The sequence below is a fragment of the Parambassis ranga genome, chromosome 20 (genome assembly GCF_900634625.1).
Source record: "Parambassis ranga chromosome 20, fParRan2.1, whole genome shotgun sequence".
Lineage (NCBI taxonomy): Eukaryota > Metazoa > Chordata > Actinopteri > Ambassidae > Parambassis > Parambassis ranga.
Window position 1 is genome coordinate 6840493 of NC_041040.1, and position 22111 is coordinate 6862603.

At 43.9% G+C, this 22111-nt stretch overlaps 1 protein-coding gene across 2 annotated transcripts in view; it reads right to left on the reverse strand.

The window, feature by feature from the left end:
• The window catches only part of mpp7a (MAGUK p55 scaffold protein 7a), a 112552-nt gene that overhangs the window by 22447 nt on the left and 67994 nt on the right, over nt 1–22111 (reverse strand). For both annotated transcript variants that reach the window (XM_028433267.1, XM_028433268.1), the window contains 5 exons: nt 15739–15820; nt 15166–15251; nt 14519–14593; nt 12053–12249; nt 11350–11414 (listed from right to left, as the gene is read on the reverse strand). In XM_028433267.1, coding sequence (XP_028289068.1) covers nt 11350–11414; nt 12053–12249; nt 14519–14593; nt 15166–15251; nt 15739–15820 — 505 coding nt within the window. The remainder of the gene's footprint in view (nt 1–11349; nt 11415–12052; nt 12250–14518; nt 14594–15165; nt 15252–15738; nt 15821–22111) is intronic.

Genomic DNA, 22111 nt, shown 5'->3' on the forward strand with positions numbered 1-22111 from the left:
CAGAGGCTCTGACAGGTCATATCGGATTTACTGACAATACTTCTGTTTTGAATTTAAGTAGTGGCTTTGTGCGTTTTTTTTGCCAAACAGCTGAAGTGTCCCCTTGCTTACGTTCCACATACACACATGGACCTCCTAATGGAGTGCACCAGGCTGTGACTGGGTAAATTGCCAGAGCTGCAAGTTGCACACACGCACACACACACACTTATTTTCTCTCACAGACTTTGATTCAAAACATAAAAAATGAAGGAAAAAAATGAGCATATTTAACACAGTGTAAACACAATCTGTGACTACACACACACACACACCAGTGCTTGGAAGTCATCTACAGTCCTGCAAGCCCATTTTCCAGTGTGATAATGTCTTACAGCCACGTAGGAAATTTAGCATGTGTGTAAAGAAAGCACCCGCAGGCCTCTGCAAAATGTGATTACAAACTGCCCACTCGGACACCAACGTCCTGTCAAATATTAACCTGTAAAAGAAAAGTTTATGAGCGAAATAAAGAAGACAAATGTTCATAAAAAGTAACAGATGATTCAATAATACTTGAGCCATACATTTGCCAATGTGTGTCTGAAAGAGGAGAACCCTGAGAACAATACAAGCATCGGGGCTTCCAGACGTCACGCGTAGGCGATCAGCAAGATGACAACACTGAGAAGAATAAAAAATGACCACCATTTTCCCTCCAATCAAACTTCATTTTGTGCAGAGAGAGAGAGAGAGAGAGAGAAAATGTGTGGTTAAGTAAAGAGGAAAAGGCTCATAGTGAAACCACCTGTTGGAAGGCGAGGCCCGCTGTCTGGGGCCCGTGGCCTAACTATATAGGAGATGGCGCTGACAGCTCCAGTGCCATCCCAGCTCTCCCAGCAGGGGCCCTCTCTTTTTGGGACTAATGGAGACGACATCTATGGAATTAACCAGGCATGGCAGTTGGGGATTAAGCGAGCATTACGCTCTCGGCTCTATGCCGCGCGCTGCGGTTTAACGCTGTAACACCAGTTCGTGGGCACCAAAATGTGGGAAGCATTACCAGCTCTCTCTGTCTTATTATGCGGGATGAGGAAGGCGCATGGTAGGCAGCTAAGGAGAAGGAGAAAGAGGAGGAGGAGGCAGCTTTCCGCACTGTCAGCCATTATTATCCCAACAGTGAATAAGAGGAAGAGGAGTTCATAATGACAAAAATACAAAAGCCCGGGGTAGACAGAAGAATCAATTTGCTTTGCCTGCGTCATACAGAGAAACATGCTTGACTATCAAGGTCTGGATCACTAACATAGCTTTATAAGGACAGCACCGTGTCTTGTTAGAAGGACAGGATGCTGAAAGGAAGGAAGTAGACAAACTTGTACAGTATGTGTCCTTTAAACTGTCCCACTACACTCAACAGACATCTGTGAAAATGATCATGATACGGTAATAAAGTTAGCTCCGCAGCTCATCTTAGGCTATTCGATTGCATCAAGCAGTTTCCTGCAGAAACCTAAAAGGTCGGAGAGGTAGGACAGTCAACTGACCTTCGGTCAAAGCAATAATCTACTCTTTAAGCAATAAAGGTCTGCTGTCGTAGCAGCTTACGGTAGGTAGAACACACTCGGGAGCACTTTCCACAGCCCCAGCACTCAACATTTGGAACATGGTACCCAACCCAAGTGTTACGGGCTTAATATGGAGGAATAGTGCTGTAGACCTTTGGCTGCAAGAGGTCCATTTGTATTGAGTGCTATTTGTTTTTCCCCTCCGTCTTATCCCACAGCTCTCTGGGCTCAGGAATGTCTCTCTAAAACTGATGCCTGATGCCTTATGTGTTGGCAAAACACACACGAGAACTTCTGCTTCTACTGCAGTCCTTGAAGCCACTACCGACATGCCAAAAAAAAGGGGGCCTCTGAGTGCCAGAAGTACTGAGACTAAATGCCTGCTTTCCTGTTTGTCTCATCAGTCTGATGCTCAGACAGAAAAGATGCTCTACAACAAAGCCACAGGGAAACGAAATTCCATGTCTCTTTTCAGACTCTAAACAAGTGGAATGGTGGGTCGTTAAAGCCGATAAAGCTGTGCTGCGGAACCAGTGCGGCGTATACCTGCTCTGATTGTATCCAAATGTTGGATGTTCATTAAACTGCATACTGCAGGTTTCCTCTGTGTTTGGACACAGCCTGGTGGAAAAAATCAGTATTCCCTAATGTCCTGGCTTCTGTCCGTCCACAACAGCTAAAGCCCTGATGAACTCATCTCATTTTGGGAAATTTGGGATTATGTTAGCAGTGTCACTGTGCCTCCACATCAACGTCACTGTGCTACAGTATAAGCTTGGTGTTTACTCTATGGGAAAAAAATTATTCTGGTAGTCTAAACTTCTTTTTGTTCTTTGGGACGACAACAAAAGTCTCTCTACAATGGTCTGATGAGAAGGCATGCTGGGACGCAGCTCTCCCCCTCTTAAATATTCTGTAGTCTGCTGGCTCTACAATTGAGCAGCACAGGAATCTGCTCGCCCCCAAGTAGTGCTCAAGGATCGCTTCTGGCAACGGACCTTACAGACGTTGCATCACTGAGAGAGGCATGAAGGGAAAACAAACCAAAAACTAAGGACAACAACTGCCTGCCCCCTCCCACCGCCTCCTTTATTTCCCCATGCAACCTCAGTAGCATTGCAAAAGCATCTGTAAGTTCTAGGATTTCAAACTTTTTGGGACGGGCCAACTTTAAATCATACAACCACATCCAACAGGCTGAAAAGCCATGCAGCAAGTACTCTCATAGAAAAGATGTTATTATAACTCACATTTTTTTTTCTCCTCTCCTTCTCCTGAGGTTCTCTCATTTCAGTTAAACCTCGTTCTGGGCTGCTGGAGTCGAGAAATGCTGCTAACCCGCTAGAGTGCTGGATGTTGTTTGGGTACCGAGGAGGAAGAGGAGAGACTGAGGTCATTGACCTCATGGAAGAGGCAGGGTGACATTGAGGGCAAGCCTGAAGGGGACAGAGAGCAGTGGGGGGAAAAAAAACGGCATATTGTTTGGCGTAGTTCTTTCTTGGGAAGTGACCCTGATTGAGCTTGGCAGACACGGCTCAAAGTTAGTATTTATAAACTCGCATGTGCACTGGATATCCTGTGAAAACTGGAGTCTAAATGGTGTAGTGTGCGAGAAGAGTTCTGAGGGCAGTTCACCTCTCGACCTCGCCGTCTGAATTTAGACTGAATGGGATAGAGAGAGAAAGAAATAAAGACAAATGGAGAGAGACACAGATTTGTGTATGAGCCATTGAGGACGGCCTGTGGTCCTGCAGAGGGACGCTACCTTATGATTTGTCGGGAAAATGACAGTGGTAATAAAAACATGATGGGGAACATTTTCTGTACAAGACAGGGAATTGGAAGCAGCTCTTTGGAAAGGGTTGCAGAACCAAAGCGGACCACGGTAATTGTCATTAAGTCTGACCGGGACCACATCAATGAGACCGGCACTCGGCCGGACCTAGAACAAAGCGTGGAAAACAAGCCGTTCTTTTAACCCAAATCCATCCAGAACCAATCTCAAAGATGCCTTCAGACCCACAGCAGAGGCAGAACAGGATAACTACTACATACTGCAAATCCATGACATGATCTGCCAGTGCACTCATGCTGTCAGCGAGGGAGCAGAAATAGCACACCGTCGTCTTGTGTACCATTTAGTGTTTTCATATGGGAGTCCAAGCTGAATCAGTGGTACCAAAAACAGTCAGAGTTAGCAGAGTATGTCAAGGACATTATGAAAAAAACACACACACTACTTCTCAGTGGTAGACTTTCTCTGAGTCCAAAGGAACACACACATGACATATAAGGGTCAGGAAAAGGATGAATGGAGAGGACACATACTGTACATCTAACATAGACTTGGTCACAGCTGTCAAAGGAAATGGCCACATCAGGAGGGAAGAGGACACAAGGAAGAAAAAGGAGATGACAAACGCTCACCTATGTGGAATCCACTACTATAGTCAGCGTCCTCTGATGAAGAAAAAGACAGAAGAAGCCAGAAAAGAGGCACAATATCACGTTACAAAGAGAAACAGGGACCTACCCTACAAACCATACCTTGGAAAGGACAAGTCCACAGAAGTACAAATCAGTTTTTGTGTTATTGTTAGTACAGTTTTAAACTATGAGCAATCTGCCCAAAGCCATCGATGTAGAGGTAAACGACTATGACCTCCAGCCAATGAGCATCGTGAGATAACTCACCTCTTTAATTTACAGAAAATGATGATAAGCCTAACAGCTCATGCAGCTTCACAGTCAACTACATCTGTGGTCATGGCTTTGGATGATTTTCAGAGGCCTATGAATAATGGAGTATTATGAGTGAGTTCAGACTAAATGACGTCCACTCTAATGGAAATGATAAATTAGCTGGCGAGAGATGAGGCTTTGTAAGATAACTGATTAGAAGAGAAATTGACCATGGCAGCCAATGTTCTCCTGTAAGATGGATGAGCTTTGACATGGGTAGACAGGCCAAATGAAAACAGGAAGGATGAAGAGCATAGGTGAGAGGTAGACCTTCCATTACACACTCAAATTATGAAGGGGGAATCAATCACAAATGGTTTTTACTGTTTATGTATTGCAACACAATCAGCTAGTTAGGTTCTATTCAATATTTGTGATTTTTATGTCAAACAGGTACCTTCGATCTCCTCAGCTGTGAGCGCCAGAGAAGCAAGAATTTAAGGTTAGAAAGGTTAGACAAAATGTTACAAACAAAGGTAGTTAAAGGATGAGGGAAGAAAACAAGAAGAAACCTACCAAACTCTATGGTCACATCATCTTTGAAGAGCAAAAAAGACAAAGAAACAGTTACAAGCAGAATCTCTTATATTACAATGTGAACTATTGTCTTGGTATGTTTGCTCATGTTACACCTTAAATGCACAATACTGTAAATTTTGCACTACTGCTACTGTATCTACTATAATAAAACCTTCAAAAACTTAAGGTCCACTTAACAAAAACAAAGTGTTACTTACTCTGACCGAGTTATCATAACATGAACAAAAGAGAAACGATAATCCTGAACTAAAGACGTCTTCAGATGAGAAAGCAAGCCACTTATTGTTATAAACCATCCTGAATAGGATTTAATATGCTATAAATATTAACACTCTGTGTTTTATTCAGCCCATTACATGGCCCTTAATCAATAAGTTACACAAAAAGTTGACTGTAAAATTGATCAGAATAGTGTACTACCCACCGCCACATAATAAGATGAGAGACATTAATAAATGGACCTTGAGTTAAGTTTATATTTTCTAGCTGACTACTTTATGTGACTACAACTACCACAGAGGATTAGGACCACTGCACATTTTTCTATCAGAATTTTTAAGTCACAAATATTTCTTTTTTCTTGTGGCCCTAATCCTCCTCCATCACAACAAGCCATTACATTCTACTAAATAATAGGTGTACTACTTCTATTTTGAAGGAAATCATCTATTTCCATTGTTACCTAGAGAGATACAGCCTGTGGTACACGTCTGTGGTGCATCCACTGCGACTTCACAGAAAAAAAACACATATTTAGACTCATCACCTTCCAAAGGGCAACCTTATATTCTTACCGAGTTGAGGGCATTTATAAGAAAAATGAACTATGAATCTACTCCATATGTTCAGTAGTGTCATATGAGCAGCTGTAGGATGATGGTTTGAGAGTGGCAGCTGAGGCACCGCCTCTGTGTGTTGGTTTAAGATGCTGTGAACATTTGGAGGCATTTATAGCTTCCTCTTTTTCACGTGTTCCCGTTTTAGCCAAACAAGGTTAAATCAAAACATACATAACACCATCTACCATAGATTTAAGGCTCACCTTACAGGGCGGTGATCATTTCCCTAAAGCTCAAGGAGATGTTACGTCACAGCCGGAATTAACGACTAGCCAAAACAGCAGTCAGGACTGATCAGCGCAAAAGGTTGTTTCGGGCTACAAACGTCAGGCCTGAGAGCAGCGAGTGTTTTGAAGTGCGGAGCCAAACGTGTCTGCCGCTATCTGACATCTTGTTTGGCATGTTAGTGCTCACATCAGTTTTCCCACTGATGTTGCCCTCCTCCTGCTGTAATGTGACATTTTAAGTTGAACCAGCACCTAAAGCTCATTTTGAGTGGGATGAGGGGTAATTGTAGAGGGGGAAGACAGAGGGGAACTTGAAAGAGGAAACAACAAGGACAATATGAGAATGATAAAGATATCTAAAATCCTTCCCAGCCCTGCCTTTATTACGCTCTGGAAGGCTTTCATCTGGTGCCTATCTGCCACAGGAATGGTTCACATTGCCTAATGGCCTTGTAGCCTTATTCACCAACATTCCTATACTAATGAAACTCCGTGTGATAACGCTGCAGAATGTAAATCAGCAGGGCATGGTGGATCTGCGAACACTTAGAAGCAAAAACCTTGTCTTTTGCCTTTTCTGAGAGGGCACTTAGCCTGCCAGCAGAAACAGTTGGAGTGTAGAATGAGCTGAAGTCATGATCTGATGTGAGCATATGTGGATGGCCAGGCCAGCAGCGATGGTGGCAGCCAAGCCTATCATTTACTGAGCTCAGGGAGGCTTGGCCGCCCAGATTGCGGCCGCCGACTTTCGCGGAAATTCTCAGTGTGCAGTCAACCAGTCTACCAACAGTAGACCAGCTCCACTGGACGCTGCATCGCCGACTGCCACCCCCCGCAGAGGGATGCATGCTTATAGGGGCATACAACATAGGATGACAGATGGAGAGAAAATGATACGACGTCATTGCAGCTGAGCTCGAAGAGCCAGACAATCAGTTCTAAACAAAAGTTTGGGCTGATTACATAAACCAATTTCGTTGAAAGTAAAACCAAAAGAGAGGTTTGATTTCATTAAAAAAAAATCATATGGGCACAGCTACAACAAGACATCGATCAAGAGTGCAAAGTCTCTGCTCTGCTCCCCTGTAGCCTGACATAAACCTTTCTAGGATTATTAACTTCACATGGTGGTGATGAACACCTAACCTACCTGCCAATAACAGAAAAAAATGTGTTTCCTCATCCAGGCCTCAGTCAGTGTTATGCACATCTCTTCTCCTCTGACATCTCTTTTTTTGCCTGCATTGCAGTAATGGTTTAAGTCAGAACTATCTGAGGTCTATGCAGTAAACAGAGAGCACAGTGTCATTGAACCCACACGTCGCTAAATGTTACAAATTTGAATGAGAAACTATAAATCATCCTTTGAGCTTTCCCAGACAGAAACGTGTAGATATCTTTACTTTTTAGATAATGCCTGGCTTTGGAGCTGTCCACATTATACTCAGAGAGTCATCTCCTTACCAGGGACGTACAGACAAAAGGCTAACCTCTTATCAGTGCCCCGTAAATGGACTTTAGTTATGAGCTGAGCTCACCCGCGCAGCCTGGCAGCATACAGATGGTCTTCTCCTTTACCTAAGTGGACACTTTCACCTTCTTTTGTTCACTATATCTCTTCTTTTTTTGAAACAACCAATTTGAAATCAGTAGAATTTTACATATGACACCAATTAGATCTTTGTCGGGCATCTTTTCAGCTAATAAATATAGAAATGATTATACATTTAGGGCAGAACTGGTCTGCATCATTAACAAAATGTTGTGACAATGGAGCAGTATGTTGGGTTTTTTAATGTGAAGGGAAAAAATAATAGCTTTGGCTATAAAACCTAAAGGGTGGTCTCCACGGGGGTTATCTGGCCCTAACCTTTCCTTTCAAGATAAACTTTACTTGTGAACCCATTGTGCTTCTAAATCTACTCCTGTGTCTGTAAGCATTTAAGTTAAAAAATGAAATGGATGGATAAATTGAACACAGGGCCAGGTTCAGGGCCACTTAAGAACAATCTCGGGCGCCATTTCGAAATGGTTCAGTTACTCAGTGAAGAGAGAGAAAGAGGGATAGAACTGTAATGTATGGGGAAAGACATAGAGAGACCCCAAGGTGAGCGATAAGTGTGTCCACGTGTTTGGCAGACTGCAAACCAAACCAAACAATCAGACAGTGGAGAGGTTTGCATGTCAGACAGAGCAACAGACATGCTGTAACAAAGCCCAGAGAGCTGTCAGGATGTTCACAGAGAGCAGATGTGGAAGCTGGAGGAGAGCCAGAGGTATTGATGGAAGTGATCGGGAGGGGGGTAAAAAAAAAAAAAAAGAGAGAGGAGGAAGGTACGGGTGACGAGTGTAGAAGCTGCACGCAGCCAATTAATAACTGGGTTAAACAGTGCAACTTATTGCATTTTAAACACCAAGTTCATATTCAATGAATGCATCCATGAGAGCAGCCAGATCAACACTGAGGAAAGGGATTATTTATATCTTGCAAATGTTAAGCGTAAATGGACACGGTTAAGCAACGCTCGCCACAGCCCCTCGCCAAGACCAATATTGTTCCAGCCAATGGAGCTCCCGGGCTGGAAAGAGAGAGAGAGAAAGAGAGAAAAAAGCACCCCCTCTTCAATCACCACCTCTGTCCTCTGCTCTGTAACAGTGGGGTCTCCACGGTATCCTTCAATTAGGGTGTAGTTTATGGCCCCGGGGCCCAGCCGGGGCGGCCCCGCATGGGGCCCTGAGCCAAGTGTTGTCTCCCTCCATCTCTCTTGACCCAGCCACCGCTGCTCCACAGGGTCACATCTGCTACCGAATGTGACTCCTACACGACTTCTCTCCCAATCTACTGCTCCTTAAACCCATCCATAATCATTTTTTACTTCTCTCTCTTCAGTCTGTACATTTTTGTGTTTGCTGAACTTTTTGCTTTAACATTTTTCTCCAATTTAGTCTTTTTTTTTTAAAAAAAATCGACTGTTATCAATCACCAGTTATTTGTCAAGGCCTCCGAGGGACATGTCAAGGGACTTCCTACTACTGCTGCTGCACATACAGCTAATCCTTACAGTATGTATGACATTAGAAAGTATTGCTGCAGCTCAGAAGGAGACTTATGTTTCTTTAGTAAAGGCTAGTGGACTACATTTTACACCTGCCCTCAGTGCACAGAAGGGGGGGGGGGGCTTACATATCCCATAACTCATAAGAGGAACTGGGCCATTAAAATGAAATACTAAGGGAACAGTGCAGCACTGTCTGTCTGAAACTTTTTAGCAGGCTATTTTTGGCCCTCCAGCGCCATGTACAGTATGCCAGTATGTGGTTGAACATAACCAGGAAATGACAACATCTATAATTCACCCGTATGCTTGAATCGGGGGGGTAAAAGAGCCTAATGCTAAGTTTAGAGGTGGTCAGTACAGCTACATATTGAAAGAGTCACGTTACATTAAGGCTCACCGCCATGTTGAAGGAAACAAGTAGTCAAATGGACATGTCCGTCTCACAGTGGTAATCTACAGTGAAAAATATGGCCATTGAGAACTAGGCTTTGGTTCAATGGGGTCATTGTGAGACCAGAGCAGGCCTATAAAGCCAAGTACAAGTGTAGTGTATTTTTCTGAGGATTTGTATATTTGGAAAAGGCCGACTGAAAGGAAGGAGTAGAGCGATACACGGCGGAGGAGAACCTATGAGCTCTCATTAGGCCTAAATGTGTGGTTTTTGTGGATCTGTAAATGAAAAGATTGAAAGGAAGCAGGGAGATAAAGACAAAGTGAGTGTGGGGAGAAAGGAGGGAGGAGAAGAAAGGAGGTGTAAAGAAGACAAGTGGTATGAATATGGAATAATAAACACTATGACAGATGGATGATGTCATGTATTACTCTGCAGCAGCTTAATGTTGCAGGAAGACTTTTAAACCTTCTCTCAACAAAAATGATGTGATGTCACAATAATAAAAGTCTGCGTGGGGTAGGCCAGGCCACGGAGTCTGCAAGACCTCCGGCTGCATGAATTCATCTTACCCGACTGCAGGCATGATCGGTTATGTTGTAATGTGCAGTCAGGATGCCAGCTGGACAGCTTTTTGCTGCTGCACCATATACAAAGCAAAGTGCTGTTTGGCAGCTGTGAGTAAATCATCGCTAATGTCTTCTAAATGTCTGCATGTCTCTTTGCTCCAAACAGTGTCTGAGACACAAATCCTTATATGCCATCATGCTAAGGTGAGTAGTTTTGTATCCACCAATACGCAAGAGTTGGCTAGGACTGTGGTTCCCAACCTAGGCCTCCAGCTCCACTTAGGGGGTACCACAGATCTTTGAACTTTGAGACTGTCTCAATTTACACAGTTAATACACAAATCACAGTGTGTGTGTGTGTGTGCAGCCCAAACAAACAGTTGGGAACCACGGTGCTAGATTATGTGTTACGTGCTTCATCAGAGGGTCCAGGGGATGTCCAGGAGCCTCTTTGTTGTGTCCACATGGCCACTACCGCTCTGGTGGTTGGTGTGAAACAGCCTTCATTTTAATCAATGCATTTTGACTTGATTGATCAAAAATGCTTAATATCCCCTGTTATTGATTATAAAATTAACAAATGGTTTCTCAGCAACCATCTTCTTACGTACTCTTTGGAGTTAGGCCCCCAGTAAAGTGGTCTAGCTGCTGTTAAACACTTCCTTCTACAGTCCCTTGCCTGCAGTAGTAGTTCTGTTTTCCAATGCACTGGTGGGAGTACGAATCTTGTCCTGACCCTAGAACCAGAGTCTGTGGGCCATCCCAAACCGTTTCTGCCCTTTGTAACATGGTTTATGTCGTCTGTCTTCATTATGAAGCAATCAAAAAAAGCCTTGATTTATAAGGGTAATTTAGCTATAATCCTTCCATTTCCTGATGTTTTGCTTGCTACAGTGCATTTCTGCTGAAGCGTTCTCGCTTAGCTGTACTGACCGACCTGAGTAAGGATAAAGGTTATTGTGTAGGTTGGATAATAAAGTCACGTTAATGTGCTCTACAGAGCAGCGTTTAGTTTCTTATGCATGAGTAGGTCTAGCATCAGCTCCATCATTAGACTGTCTGAGATGGGTAACCTGGCTGAAAGGTGTACAAGGCTTAGACGACATCAACAAACGGAGAGGCAGAGGAAGGACAGAGGAAAAGCGAGTCTGGCAAGAGTCTGAAAGAGTGAAACATAGAACAGACGGGAAAATAAGAAGAAAGGTAAATCCAGACACAACACTTCCTCTGATGACAAGCGTGCAGCGGTGCAACTGTGCGGACGGCTTCAGAGTGCAGAGCTCTGTTTTAGAAGTCAGCTCCAGCCAATTGTTCTGACTTGCATCCCTCACTTTCAGTATCCTGCTTCTGCCTTCCCTCAGCCCACCCACCGGTTGAAGTGTACTGTCATGTTCTGGATTGTTAGGGCCTAACACAGCAGATAATATATGCTTACATGATCGTCTGGTAGAACTCCGCAGGGACGGTAGAGTCGCAACGGGTCGTCTCAGTGCGACTCTCCTGGAAGAAGAGAAAGACGGATTAAAAAAAAGAGAGGAAAAAGAAAGAAAAGGCACAATAAAACCATCAGTTTTCATGACCGCCCGGGGAATAATAAACACTCTCTGCTACGCTACAGAGAACCCACTCTACATGTATCCACCAGCCTCACTCTGTCAGCTGAGACTGGTGAAAGAAAAGAACAGGGGGTGAATGAGTGAGGAGGTGAAAGAAAAACACAACACCTTGCTATTGACAAAACTGCAGGGGGGATAAATCTGAATGTGAAATCTTTTCCCCCTTCTTTTGCTCTTTGTGCGCGTGTTTTTCTTTTCCTCCTCGGGTGCTTCTTGGATGGTGCCAAGAAACTGCCCCGGTCTCCCGAGCTCTGTGTTGCACTTGATGTGCAACACAGAGCACACACTGATGTGCGATTTTCCATCCACTTGCCGTCCAAAGTGGATCTGTACCAGCACTATCATTTTCTGTCATTACTCATTTTGGGCCAGACATTGTGCGGAAATCCAGACTATTTTGGCAGCGTGACACAAAAAAAAAAAAATGTAGAGAAAAATGAAGAGAAAACGGGTGAAACTTGTGCGACTGTGACAGCAGTAGACAGGACAGGTAGCTCTACTGTATTTGGTTTGGTTACTTACCTTTCTTGGAACTGTTTGGATGGGATTAGGCCAGCACGGGGGTTGGCATCACCCTCGTGTTTGGCCTGCCACCAGGTTGCATCATCTTGGCTCATGATCTGCAGGATGGAGCCCTTCTTGAAGGCTATCCCGGCCTCCTTACATGGGATGGCGTTGTCCTCCTTAGGGTTATAGTCAAAGAGTGCCTTCACAAACACCTGAGTGTGCAGCAGGGGAGGAGGGAAAAACAAAGAGCTGGATTGAGGATACAACAGGAAAAACTCGCTTTCCGTCCACTGTCATCATTGTTAACATGGATGGTGCCTCAGTAAATCTCTTTGTGATTATTCCAGAAAGGTCACAGCAATCAGAGGCTAAATCCTGCCAGGTTCCATCAACACTTAGAAAGGACTAAGCCCTGCCTCCATGTTATGTGTGTGGTAGAGGTGCTCTGTTCCAGCTCCTGACTTTCTCTAAATCTAAATACAATCTAATCTTTCCACACCAAAATGGCAAAACTTTGTTTTCTTTCTTTACGGTTTAATTTATTTTGGCAGTGAGAGGTTGTACACACCTCATCAACACAACAGGCTGAGGCTGGAGCTCACAGTGGAATAAATCCCGCCATTTTTTCCTGTAGCGGGCACCAAGCTGCAACCTAAAGCACCTTGCTGTGTCTCCTGTCCAAATGTGAAATTCTGTCGTGATGAGTTATCACTCCTAAGACACCTCTGTACATGTGGAAAGAAAGAAGACAGCAAAGGAAAGTGTGTATGCATTTGTGAGAGAGGAAACTCAGGAGGGGAAAGGAGAGATTAAAAATTTCAATGTCCTCTTGATTTAAAGAGTGCTTCGCGCCATGTAGTGAAATTATGTTTCAGCAGAGATGTTTTGTTTGGGTCATAACAGCCGCACTGGCTGCTAAGCTCTCCAGCAGCTTATACTCATACATCTACACTCTACAATGTCCTGATTTTCTTCACTTGGCTTGTTTTATTTTTGGCCCGTACACGTTCAGCCACTTAGCTGCCCTTTGATACATCTTCACAACCTGATGTAAGGCTGTTTTCAAGAGGAGTGGCTGAGTATTTGGCACTAAGAGGCTATCATTCAGACAGATTCAACCATTACACGGTGACAAAGGATGTAAGTGGCCCACCCTGTCCTCTACACTTCTGTTACACATACAGGGTGGGCTGCACTGTGAATAATGATCACCATCCTTCGACCTTGGAGCTTTAAAACCAGACAGTGGATCCAGTCTGTGTCTCCTACTGATAGATGATCATGTGAGAAATGGTGTATCAACACCCCACTGGGTAAGAATGAATGCGTGCTGGTCGGACTGACAGTTAAAACACACCTCACAATGGATGGCTACTGTATATACACGTAAAGATACATGGCTGTGTTTCAAACCCCAGGACTTTGAAATCTAGCACCTTAGCAGTCGATCTAAAACATGGTTTCCTTTAGTAGACACATGGTCAGCCATGCTACATTTATACACATATTTCCATGGTATTGGAAAATAGACTTTGGACCTCTAGAAACTACTCCACAGCAACAATAATGTCATCACCACAGTCAAAATGGCAACCGCCGAGCTCCTTCTTGGTCTGAGGGTAGCCATCAGGTGAATAGGACAGATGATCTTCGTCATCAATTATGGTGAAAGAGGACTCCGGCTTGTCTCAATCACCTCTCAGAGATCAGTGTACTAACCTGTGTGTTTACTGGGTAGTCATTACATTTGCATCTTGTTAAACCATCACAAGAAGACCTGACTTGGTTTTCTATGAAGTCCACTGGTCATTGTTCTTTCCTCTCTGCTTGGTGGATCCACAAATTATTGGAACTTGGGATCTGACTCAAAATGGGTGGTTGTTCCTTGACATGTTGTGAATCCACTTTGTGCCAAATTGCCATTGTGTTTTTTTCAATCTGTCACGGGTGTTGTCATTGGTTTCCTGTGTGGTGACGGTGGCCAGCCCTGTGGGACAGAGGTCATTTTCCTGGCTCTTCTTTCTCTTCCACATTTGAATGCTGTCACTATGTTCCTTGTTGGGTTGAAAGCCCTCGAGATCGAGGCAGCAGATGACTCATTGCCTCAACTTGAAACATTAAGTGTCACAAAACTCCAAACTTTATGTGTATACTGCACATGCATAAAATAAGACCTATATAACTCTTTTATCTGAGGCCACAAACTCATCAACCACATATTTCTAAAAGCAACTTTGTTACTACTCCTACTACTAAAGCCTAGAAATATTTCAATATCCTGACATCATCCTAAGGAGGGCCTGGTTACTGTATTTTCCTTTCATTACCATTCTACAGCTCCTCTTTCCTTGCACATACATCATTTCCTCACAGTGGCTCAGAAACAATGTTCTGCATCCAACAAAAAGGTATCACGCTGGAGCAGGAACGTTGATGAATGTAACCCTACCAACATAATGATTTAGCCAGGACAGGACCTACCTTCGGCTCCTTGATTGGCAGCTCTTCCTTGACGCCAGGGACGACTTTAAAGGTAATGGCTCCTTGTGACTGAGCCTGTATCATAGAGGAAGACATAATAGAAATAGTAGGTTGGCAGACACAGCAGTTATCTACTGCTGCAGATATTCTACGAAGCACCTCATCCATTGAAAGTCGAAGAATGCGAAGCACTGTTTGATTTTTCAACAATGAAAGGGTTATTAGGATTGAATGACTCTACTTGGCAGAAGCAGGGAGTGTGTGTGCGGGGGGGCAGAAGGAGGATTGCTGAGAGCTATGATCTGCAGTGGAGGTTTTTGTGTCACTGTAGGCCTCCAGGCTCTCTCTTGTTGTCCCCCTGGCAGGGTCCAGACCCATGACGCTGCACAATTAAATTCTACTTGGAGGAGATACACAGCATCAATGTCATCCAGGGAGACCATGTGGCTTGACACATGTGGTCTAAAGGCCAGGACTGACTTGAAGAGAAAGGCCAGCATTTGCTTTTCAGCACAGCAATGGGAGGTTTGGGGTCCTGGATGAATTAGGGAGATCTTTTTTTTGCCATCACAAACAAGGAATGTTATTTGCACCAAGGGATTGGACAGCACACACAAAGCATAACACACACACAAAAAGAGGCTTACCAGAATACGAATGATTTCCTCTGGTTTCTTGTCATCCACAGGGATTCCATTGACCTCCTTCAGTTCATCCCCGACATGAATCAGCCCTACCACACAAAAACACACAGTCTACGTATCAACAATAATCCTGATATTCCATTATTTTAATGTCCTAATATAAGGGAGCTACTGTGTAAAAGTCCATCGTGTACAAAGCCTGAGGATGTGTACAGTACACCAGATTAATGTTTATCGTCACGGTGGCATTTGAGATTGGAAAAGAATCAAAACGTTATTGTCGACACATGTGGAAATTCGCCTTTGGCTTGATTGTGGCAGAACTGAAAAACAGGCTGGACACAATGAAAACAAAATCAAACAGAAAACATGTGGACAGACGGTTGAGCTTCTCAGTTTTACAAAATGTACTGATTCAATTTGTGCCACAAACTGGTGAATTCAGGTTCACAGATAATTCCTGAATCCACCCCCTCTTTTCTTGCTGCTCCCTGCATGTAATCTGCAGTGTGGTTTTATAATTTTCACAAATGTTTTGGAACACAAACACAATGAAGAAAAAGAGCTGGAACTGACCGCTTCTGTCGGCCGCCCCTCCTCTCATGATCCGGGCTATGAGGATTGCTCCTGTGTGCTCATCACGTCTTATCGTGGCTCCCTGTAAAGGAATTATAGGGTGTAATTAAACATGAGGTGAACTGCATTTCCACTTTGCTCGTTTCTGTTGTTCTGTTCAAACGCCAAATGGCAAACGCCCAAAATGACAGTAAAAGCTCTGGTTGAAATTCAAGGTCTTTAAACTGCACACAGGATGCTCATTGTTACTAAAATGGCTGATTTATGATTGCTTTTCCAGAAAAAGTGAATATGTCGTCGTCTGGGGTAATGGGACACTGAACTCTGCCTTTTAAATGACAAACAGAACAAGCCATTTTTTTGTTACAAAGGTAGATGCTTTCTGGGAGTATTTTAAGAGTTTTTATGTACAAAATGATGGCATAGTACAGCTAGTAGGTTCGGTTTTCAGACGAGGGCCTGATCTCTGCACATTCACATTCAGTTTATATGTACTTCCTTGAAAGACACAAAATAAAGTTTCATCGACAGAAAGGTTGCCAAGCAGGAGAGTATTTAACAGTATTTAACACAGAAAGGTGCTGCCATTAAGCGCTCAGACACACTTGTGTGGCATGTTTACTCCTTCATATGATGTAATTCCCATTGAAACAGGAAGATTAATGGCAGGAGAGGAACACTAAAGGTTAGATTTTATGTGCACACCATTAAACATGGACTGTTATAGAGGAAATTGGACTTCCTTTACAGACACAAACATAAGAGCGATGACATACTGCAAGTATCCCACATAATATAAATGGATCACTTTACACAACCCTTATTGCTATATATTTGAATTAGGGAGAACAATAACTTGTTTTTTTTATTAATGCTCTGTGTGTCTCTGGGGCTTACTGCTTCTCTGACCCTGTTTCATATGGTATTTCTAGTCCTGCACCCTTGTATTGCAGTGATGTTTCAATGTAGAAATGACTTTTTAACAGCCATATCATCTGTGCAAGAGAATACAGACCAGCAGGTCATTTTTGTTCATTCATATGATGGCTTAAAATACACTCACACACACATTCATGCCTTCCCTGTCCTCCTTTAGGAGCTTAGTGCTTAGCCAAAAAGGCACAGACACAAGAATTGAGTTTCCTTATTTGAAATGTCAGTGTTTAGCAGTGATGCAAACCAAACACACCTTTTTTCCCTTACCAATAAAACAATAGGCTCAATGGATGCCAACCTGTCACAGTCCTGCCACAAACACCATTGAGGCAACAGACTGGCTGGAACTTAGATTCTAAAGTCGGGCCCAACGTGTGGCATCATGTGGTCCTGATGACCTGAATCAGACAGATGTGTGCTCCAGTCAAGACATGGTCTGTAGTGTGTGGCTGCAACTCATCCTTCCACCCTCTCCTTGCTGTTATTCCCATTATCCCTAAAGATTTGTGTTGCATGAAAAAAAAGACCCACCCCGCTCAGCTGCTATGCTTTATTTCTGCTGCCAGGGTCAGTGGATAGAGCGCAACTACAGCTCGTCTTGAACCCAACAACTCATTTCCCTGTTTGCCTTCCCCCGATAGGTTCCATCAGTGGAGATAAGCCAGAAAAGAAACAGTAATCAAAGACCAAAGGAGACTCTGGTTTGTGCCACTTTGGCAATGCCATTAGCATGTCATCTTGGGTGTTTTCACAACCTATTCATACCTAATGGTTTTCCTTCTTAGATAATGGTTTCCTCAAGGCCTTTGGTGTCCGTGTAGAGATGGAAACAAGAAAAGACACCAGGATAAGACAGTGGTACGGGCGGCAGACCTAATGGTCTAATTAAGGACACCTGAGAAGTTTCAGTAGGAGAGAGGTCAGCTGGAGGGGAAGGCACTGTTAGACCCCGGTGTCAGGGTCACACATAACCCCTGCGGTGTGACTTAAAGCAGCTGTATGTGATGCAATGGCTCCCAGACAGACTGAGAGGCCTTTTTGTGTGAGTGTCTGAAAGAATAGAGCGCTACAGAAGAGAGAGACGGACTGTGGCAGACAACAGGGTGAGATGGCGAGTCTGCAGGAAATCTTACAGGAGTATTCAGACATGTGGTCATTACCTTTTTCTCTCTATGTTTTTTTTCTTTTTGACTCTCTTTTCTTGAGCTGGCAGATTGCCAGTGGTGTGATGGATGTTTTTATTGTGTCCCTTGGGGTGCCTGGAGGCTGGTGGCAGTCTAAAGGCTAACTAAACAGCAGCCTTGGACTCAGAGTCTGTAACTACAATGGTCTGTCTGCACAAACTCCACAGATACACTCTGCACTGCACGTCTATGGCTATCTGTGGAATCTGCTCACATATGGCGTGTAGATATAAATCGTGTTTTGACACATATAGCTGAAATCACATGTTGAAACCCAGATGCCACTTTTATGACCTTTAATGTGAGTGGCAATGGTGATTATAGGGCAGCTCATTTAGCATGTAAATACGGATGAATGGGGTCATGAACCCAAATTTCTGGGAAGCAGAGACAATTTTATCTCTTTTCAAACCACCGTGCTTTATGTGTTTTTACATCAGTCGTTAAAAAAAAGCAGGTATCAGCAGACATGTTCTCCTGTGCTCATTTTCCTTTTACACCTCACTGACTTTCTTCTAGGAGTACAGTCTTTGGGATTCTAATCTAACACACTGCCCTCCAGCATGATGGGCTCACGTAGGCCAGCCAAGACAGCAGCAAGGGAGCTGTGGATTTATGAAGGGAGGAGGAGAAGTGGGGGGGCTTCCTTTATGATCTGGCCAGCCCCAGTTTGAACTCATGCGCCGGTACAGTAGCCAAATGAGCACCGTCCGATAAGAAGAGATAGGGCAAAACATGAGCAAGCCAGAGGGTAAGTGTAAGGCCAAAGGAGAGTCTGCAGGAAGAAGGTGAAAGACAGAAAGTGTGTAAGTGTAAGGCAAGAAGAAAATGTAAATAAAATGGCTAAGAAAAGGAGAATGTGTCAGAGATTAAGAAAAAGACAGGGATAGGGGTAGAAAACACAAGAATACTGCCGTTTTCAGAGAGATTTATCTCAGCAAATCCTTTACAAATGAAAAATTCTGCCTCTCATGCTGAGCTTTCCAGTGCCAAAAACTATACGTCACAGCCATAACTTTGCATGATGCATTGTTGAGATGTGTGACAAGTGTGTGTCAGATCCTAATACAACACCCCCCCCCTTTTTTTTTCAGTTTTAACGTAGTCAACGCAGAAAAAGGAAAGTCCCGGCTCAGGTGAAGTGAAGGCCTTGATTATCTGCACACAGTGAGTGTACATCTACAATTTTTAACCATAAAATCTTGTAATAATCAACACCTTGCATATTCCTGTTTTTCCAAACTCAGGTCAACATTGTTTTTTTCAGCTGTTGATGCACAACACCCTTCTTCATCCAATTCATTATAATGTACGGTCAGCCTTCATTCTCTCAATCCTCCAGGGCTATATCAGCCTCTCCTGGAGGCCTTGCGAATACCTTGGAAGCACTGGGAGGCAAGTGGAGCACAGGGGGGCAAATCCTACCTCCTGAACTCAGCATCACCTTCCCCTGTGCCGTGATACCCTATGGGTGCTATCAACAGCATCCAGCCATGCATGGCCACTAATGAGGACTGCCTGCTCTGTTAAACAAATACATAAACAGTGTAGGCTAGAACCTAAATAAGCTGCGTGATATGTGTGTGTGTGGGAGGGCTTTCATGAGGAAGAAACACGGTAGGTAAAGACCCTCAAGCAGCAGCAAGATGGGCTTCCTGCTTAGCAGCTAAGCATTAGCAGGTACTGATGGGTAGGTTTACACTGAGCCTTCAACGCCTACTGGCACATGGAAGCCATTTCAGACTTTTCCTCGTGCATGGAAACAGCACAGGAAGTCAGAAGGGGAACGTATATGTCTGTCAAAGCACATGCACGCATGAGTGACAGCATGTGTAGGTGTGTTTTTGTGTGCATGCAACCGTGTCTGTGTGTGCTTCTATAAGAGAGTAGCCATGAGCTTCTACCTGATGTCAGGCCAAGCAGGCTTGAGAGAAACCTCAAAAGAGTAGATGATTAATGCTGGACAGGCGCTAAGCCTGATGAATGAGCTACGCTATGTTAGCAATTAGTGACAAGGCGCCACTTAACCATCAAGTGGCTCAACTTCATTATTTGCATGGAAAAAAACTGGTTAAATAACTTTTATGTTGTTAGGACTGAGTCTCTCTTCCTGTTGTCAACCATTGCTGCAGCCTGCCTGCTAGAAGAGTATAAAAATAGACTTAAAAGACTCCCCTGAAATTAGAAGTTGAAGAACAGAGAGCACAGAAATACACCATCCAAAATAAAGACGACAGGGGGGTCATCTTGGCTTGAGGAAAGCCTTCTAGCTGTGGTCAATTAGTCATCAGTAAGGTGATCCGAAAGCCTCCGCCCCAAATGTGATCAGCTCCATATGCAGCCAGTGCTCCCAGCTCCATATCTCCATTTTTAACACATAAATGCCTCTGATTGTTATTGTTGGGCTGGCTTAAAAGCAACAGCTTCGTCTCTGCAGTGTAATGAGGAGAAGTGGAGCGACGCCTGTCCGTATCAAGCCATCACCCATATCCACACGCCACATGCTGACATGGCAGCTACATTAAGTATGTGATGACAAATGGCTCACACCTCATTCAGTGCAGGAAAAAAAGGATAGGGGCTAAAATTTGGATGAGAGTGTGTGTTTATTGTGGAGGGAAGGGAATGGAGGCAGGATTGTCCAGCGAGCTGTCAGCGCACAGTAGTGTCATGAAACTTTAGCAGATAAGAGGAGCTGTTGGATTTCTCATCACGTTTGGTTGGCTCCGATTGGCCTCAGTTAGTGTCTGGCACAGTATTTATGGGGCAATTAGAGTGCCCCCTGGCTGATGGACTGGATGGATGACATGATGGAAGCTGGCTGGCTTGTTGATGAGAAGGGGCTGGCTCATCACACATCACGAGGTCTAAGGCAGGCCTGTCTACTACATCCCAGATGGATGCTAAAATCTCTGTACCCACAGCTACAACTAAAAAGTCACTCCACTAGGCCTAACCCGCCAGGGAAAACAAGCACAGCGCTCTATTTCAAACACACACCCCTCGGACCATAACGACCACTCAAAACATCGGCCCCGTGAACCGAACCGAACGCCGTGGCATTTGACAAACATTATTCCTCCCTCTAAATTGAGAACGACAAGGGAAAACAAACGTGCGAGGCCTGGGCAGAGAGGCCGATGTGTTTTGACATGATGTCACTTAACAGCAAAAGTGTAACGGCGACAATAAACTCCTGCCGACTGCTGTGTTGACTGCTATGTTTAGAGGTATAAATACAAGTGTAGTGGAAACACATGCTGGCGTTCTTCACACCAGATGTCGACCATGGAAAAACCAAATACAAAGTGGGAACGGGCCTCCTGGACATTAAAATACAATTACCTCCAATCATATCTGGTGTTGGAGTGTGTCATTTCATCTTACCTCACTGAGATGGCATAGAGCCCTCCTACACATAACACACATGACCGTTCCACACACACATTTACGAGTTCTTACATACTTCCTCGAAGGCCACCGACTCCACGGCTGCTCAGAAAGAATAAAATCATGTAATATTTAGTTTATTCGTTCAAGTTCAGAAAATCCATTTTGTATTATGACCACCTATAAAGATTAATATAGCACTGTAAAGAATTAGCAGGAGCCCAGAAGAAAACCGATATTATTGTTTTAAAGAAAGAAGTTGAGAGAGATTTTATGTCAAATGATTTTTCCTAGGTGATGCAACAGAGCTGGTCGGTCCCCTCTGGGTGACCCGCTGCATGCCTTCTTCCACCTGTTTTATTAAATCACTTGTGATTGCGACTAATAAAAGCTACTCCACCAACCCCACCTTTCCTCCTTCATTTCTAGTCCGCCTCTCCGCACTGAAGGAGGCTTTGGTTTCCCTTTTTTATTTCCTTAACCCCAGTCTTGACCTACCAGCTGTAATTAACAAGTATACTGAGAAAAAGGAAAATTGCGGGTCCTTATTATGATAATTATAGGGAGCAAGAAGGACCCAGGAGAAGCTGCCAGGTAATGTAATGCAGAGGGCACTCTGACAAGACAGCTTACCTTCATTTGTCTTTCTACACCCTCTTTTTTCCCTTTTAAACCTTAATGTTAGAGTAAGTCATTACCCAGTTACTATGAAAACACACTTAGCAGCCCACCTCAGTACTTCAGACAGGTGGCGGTGACTTTGAGTGTCTGAATTTGTGTAAAAATGTGTGACTATCTCACCAAGTGAGTGTATTTGTTTCCACGCTGTTTGCATGAATCACCATGAGGACAGTATAGTGATT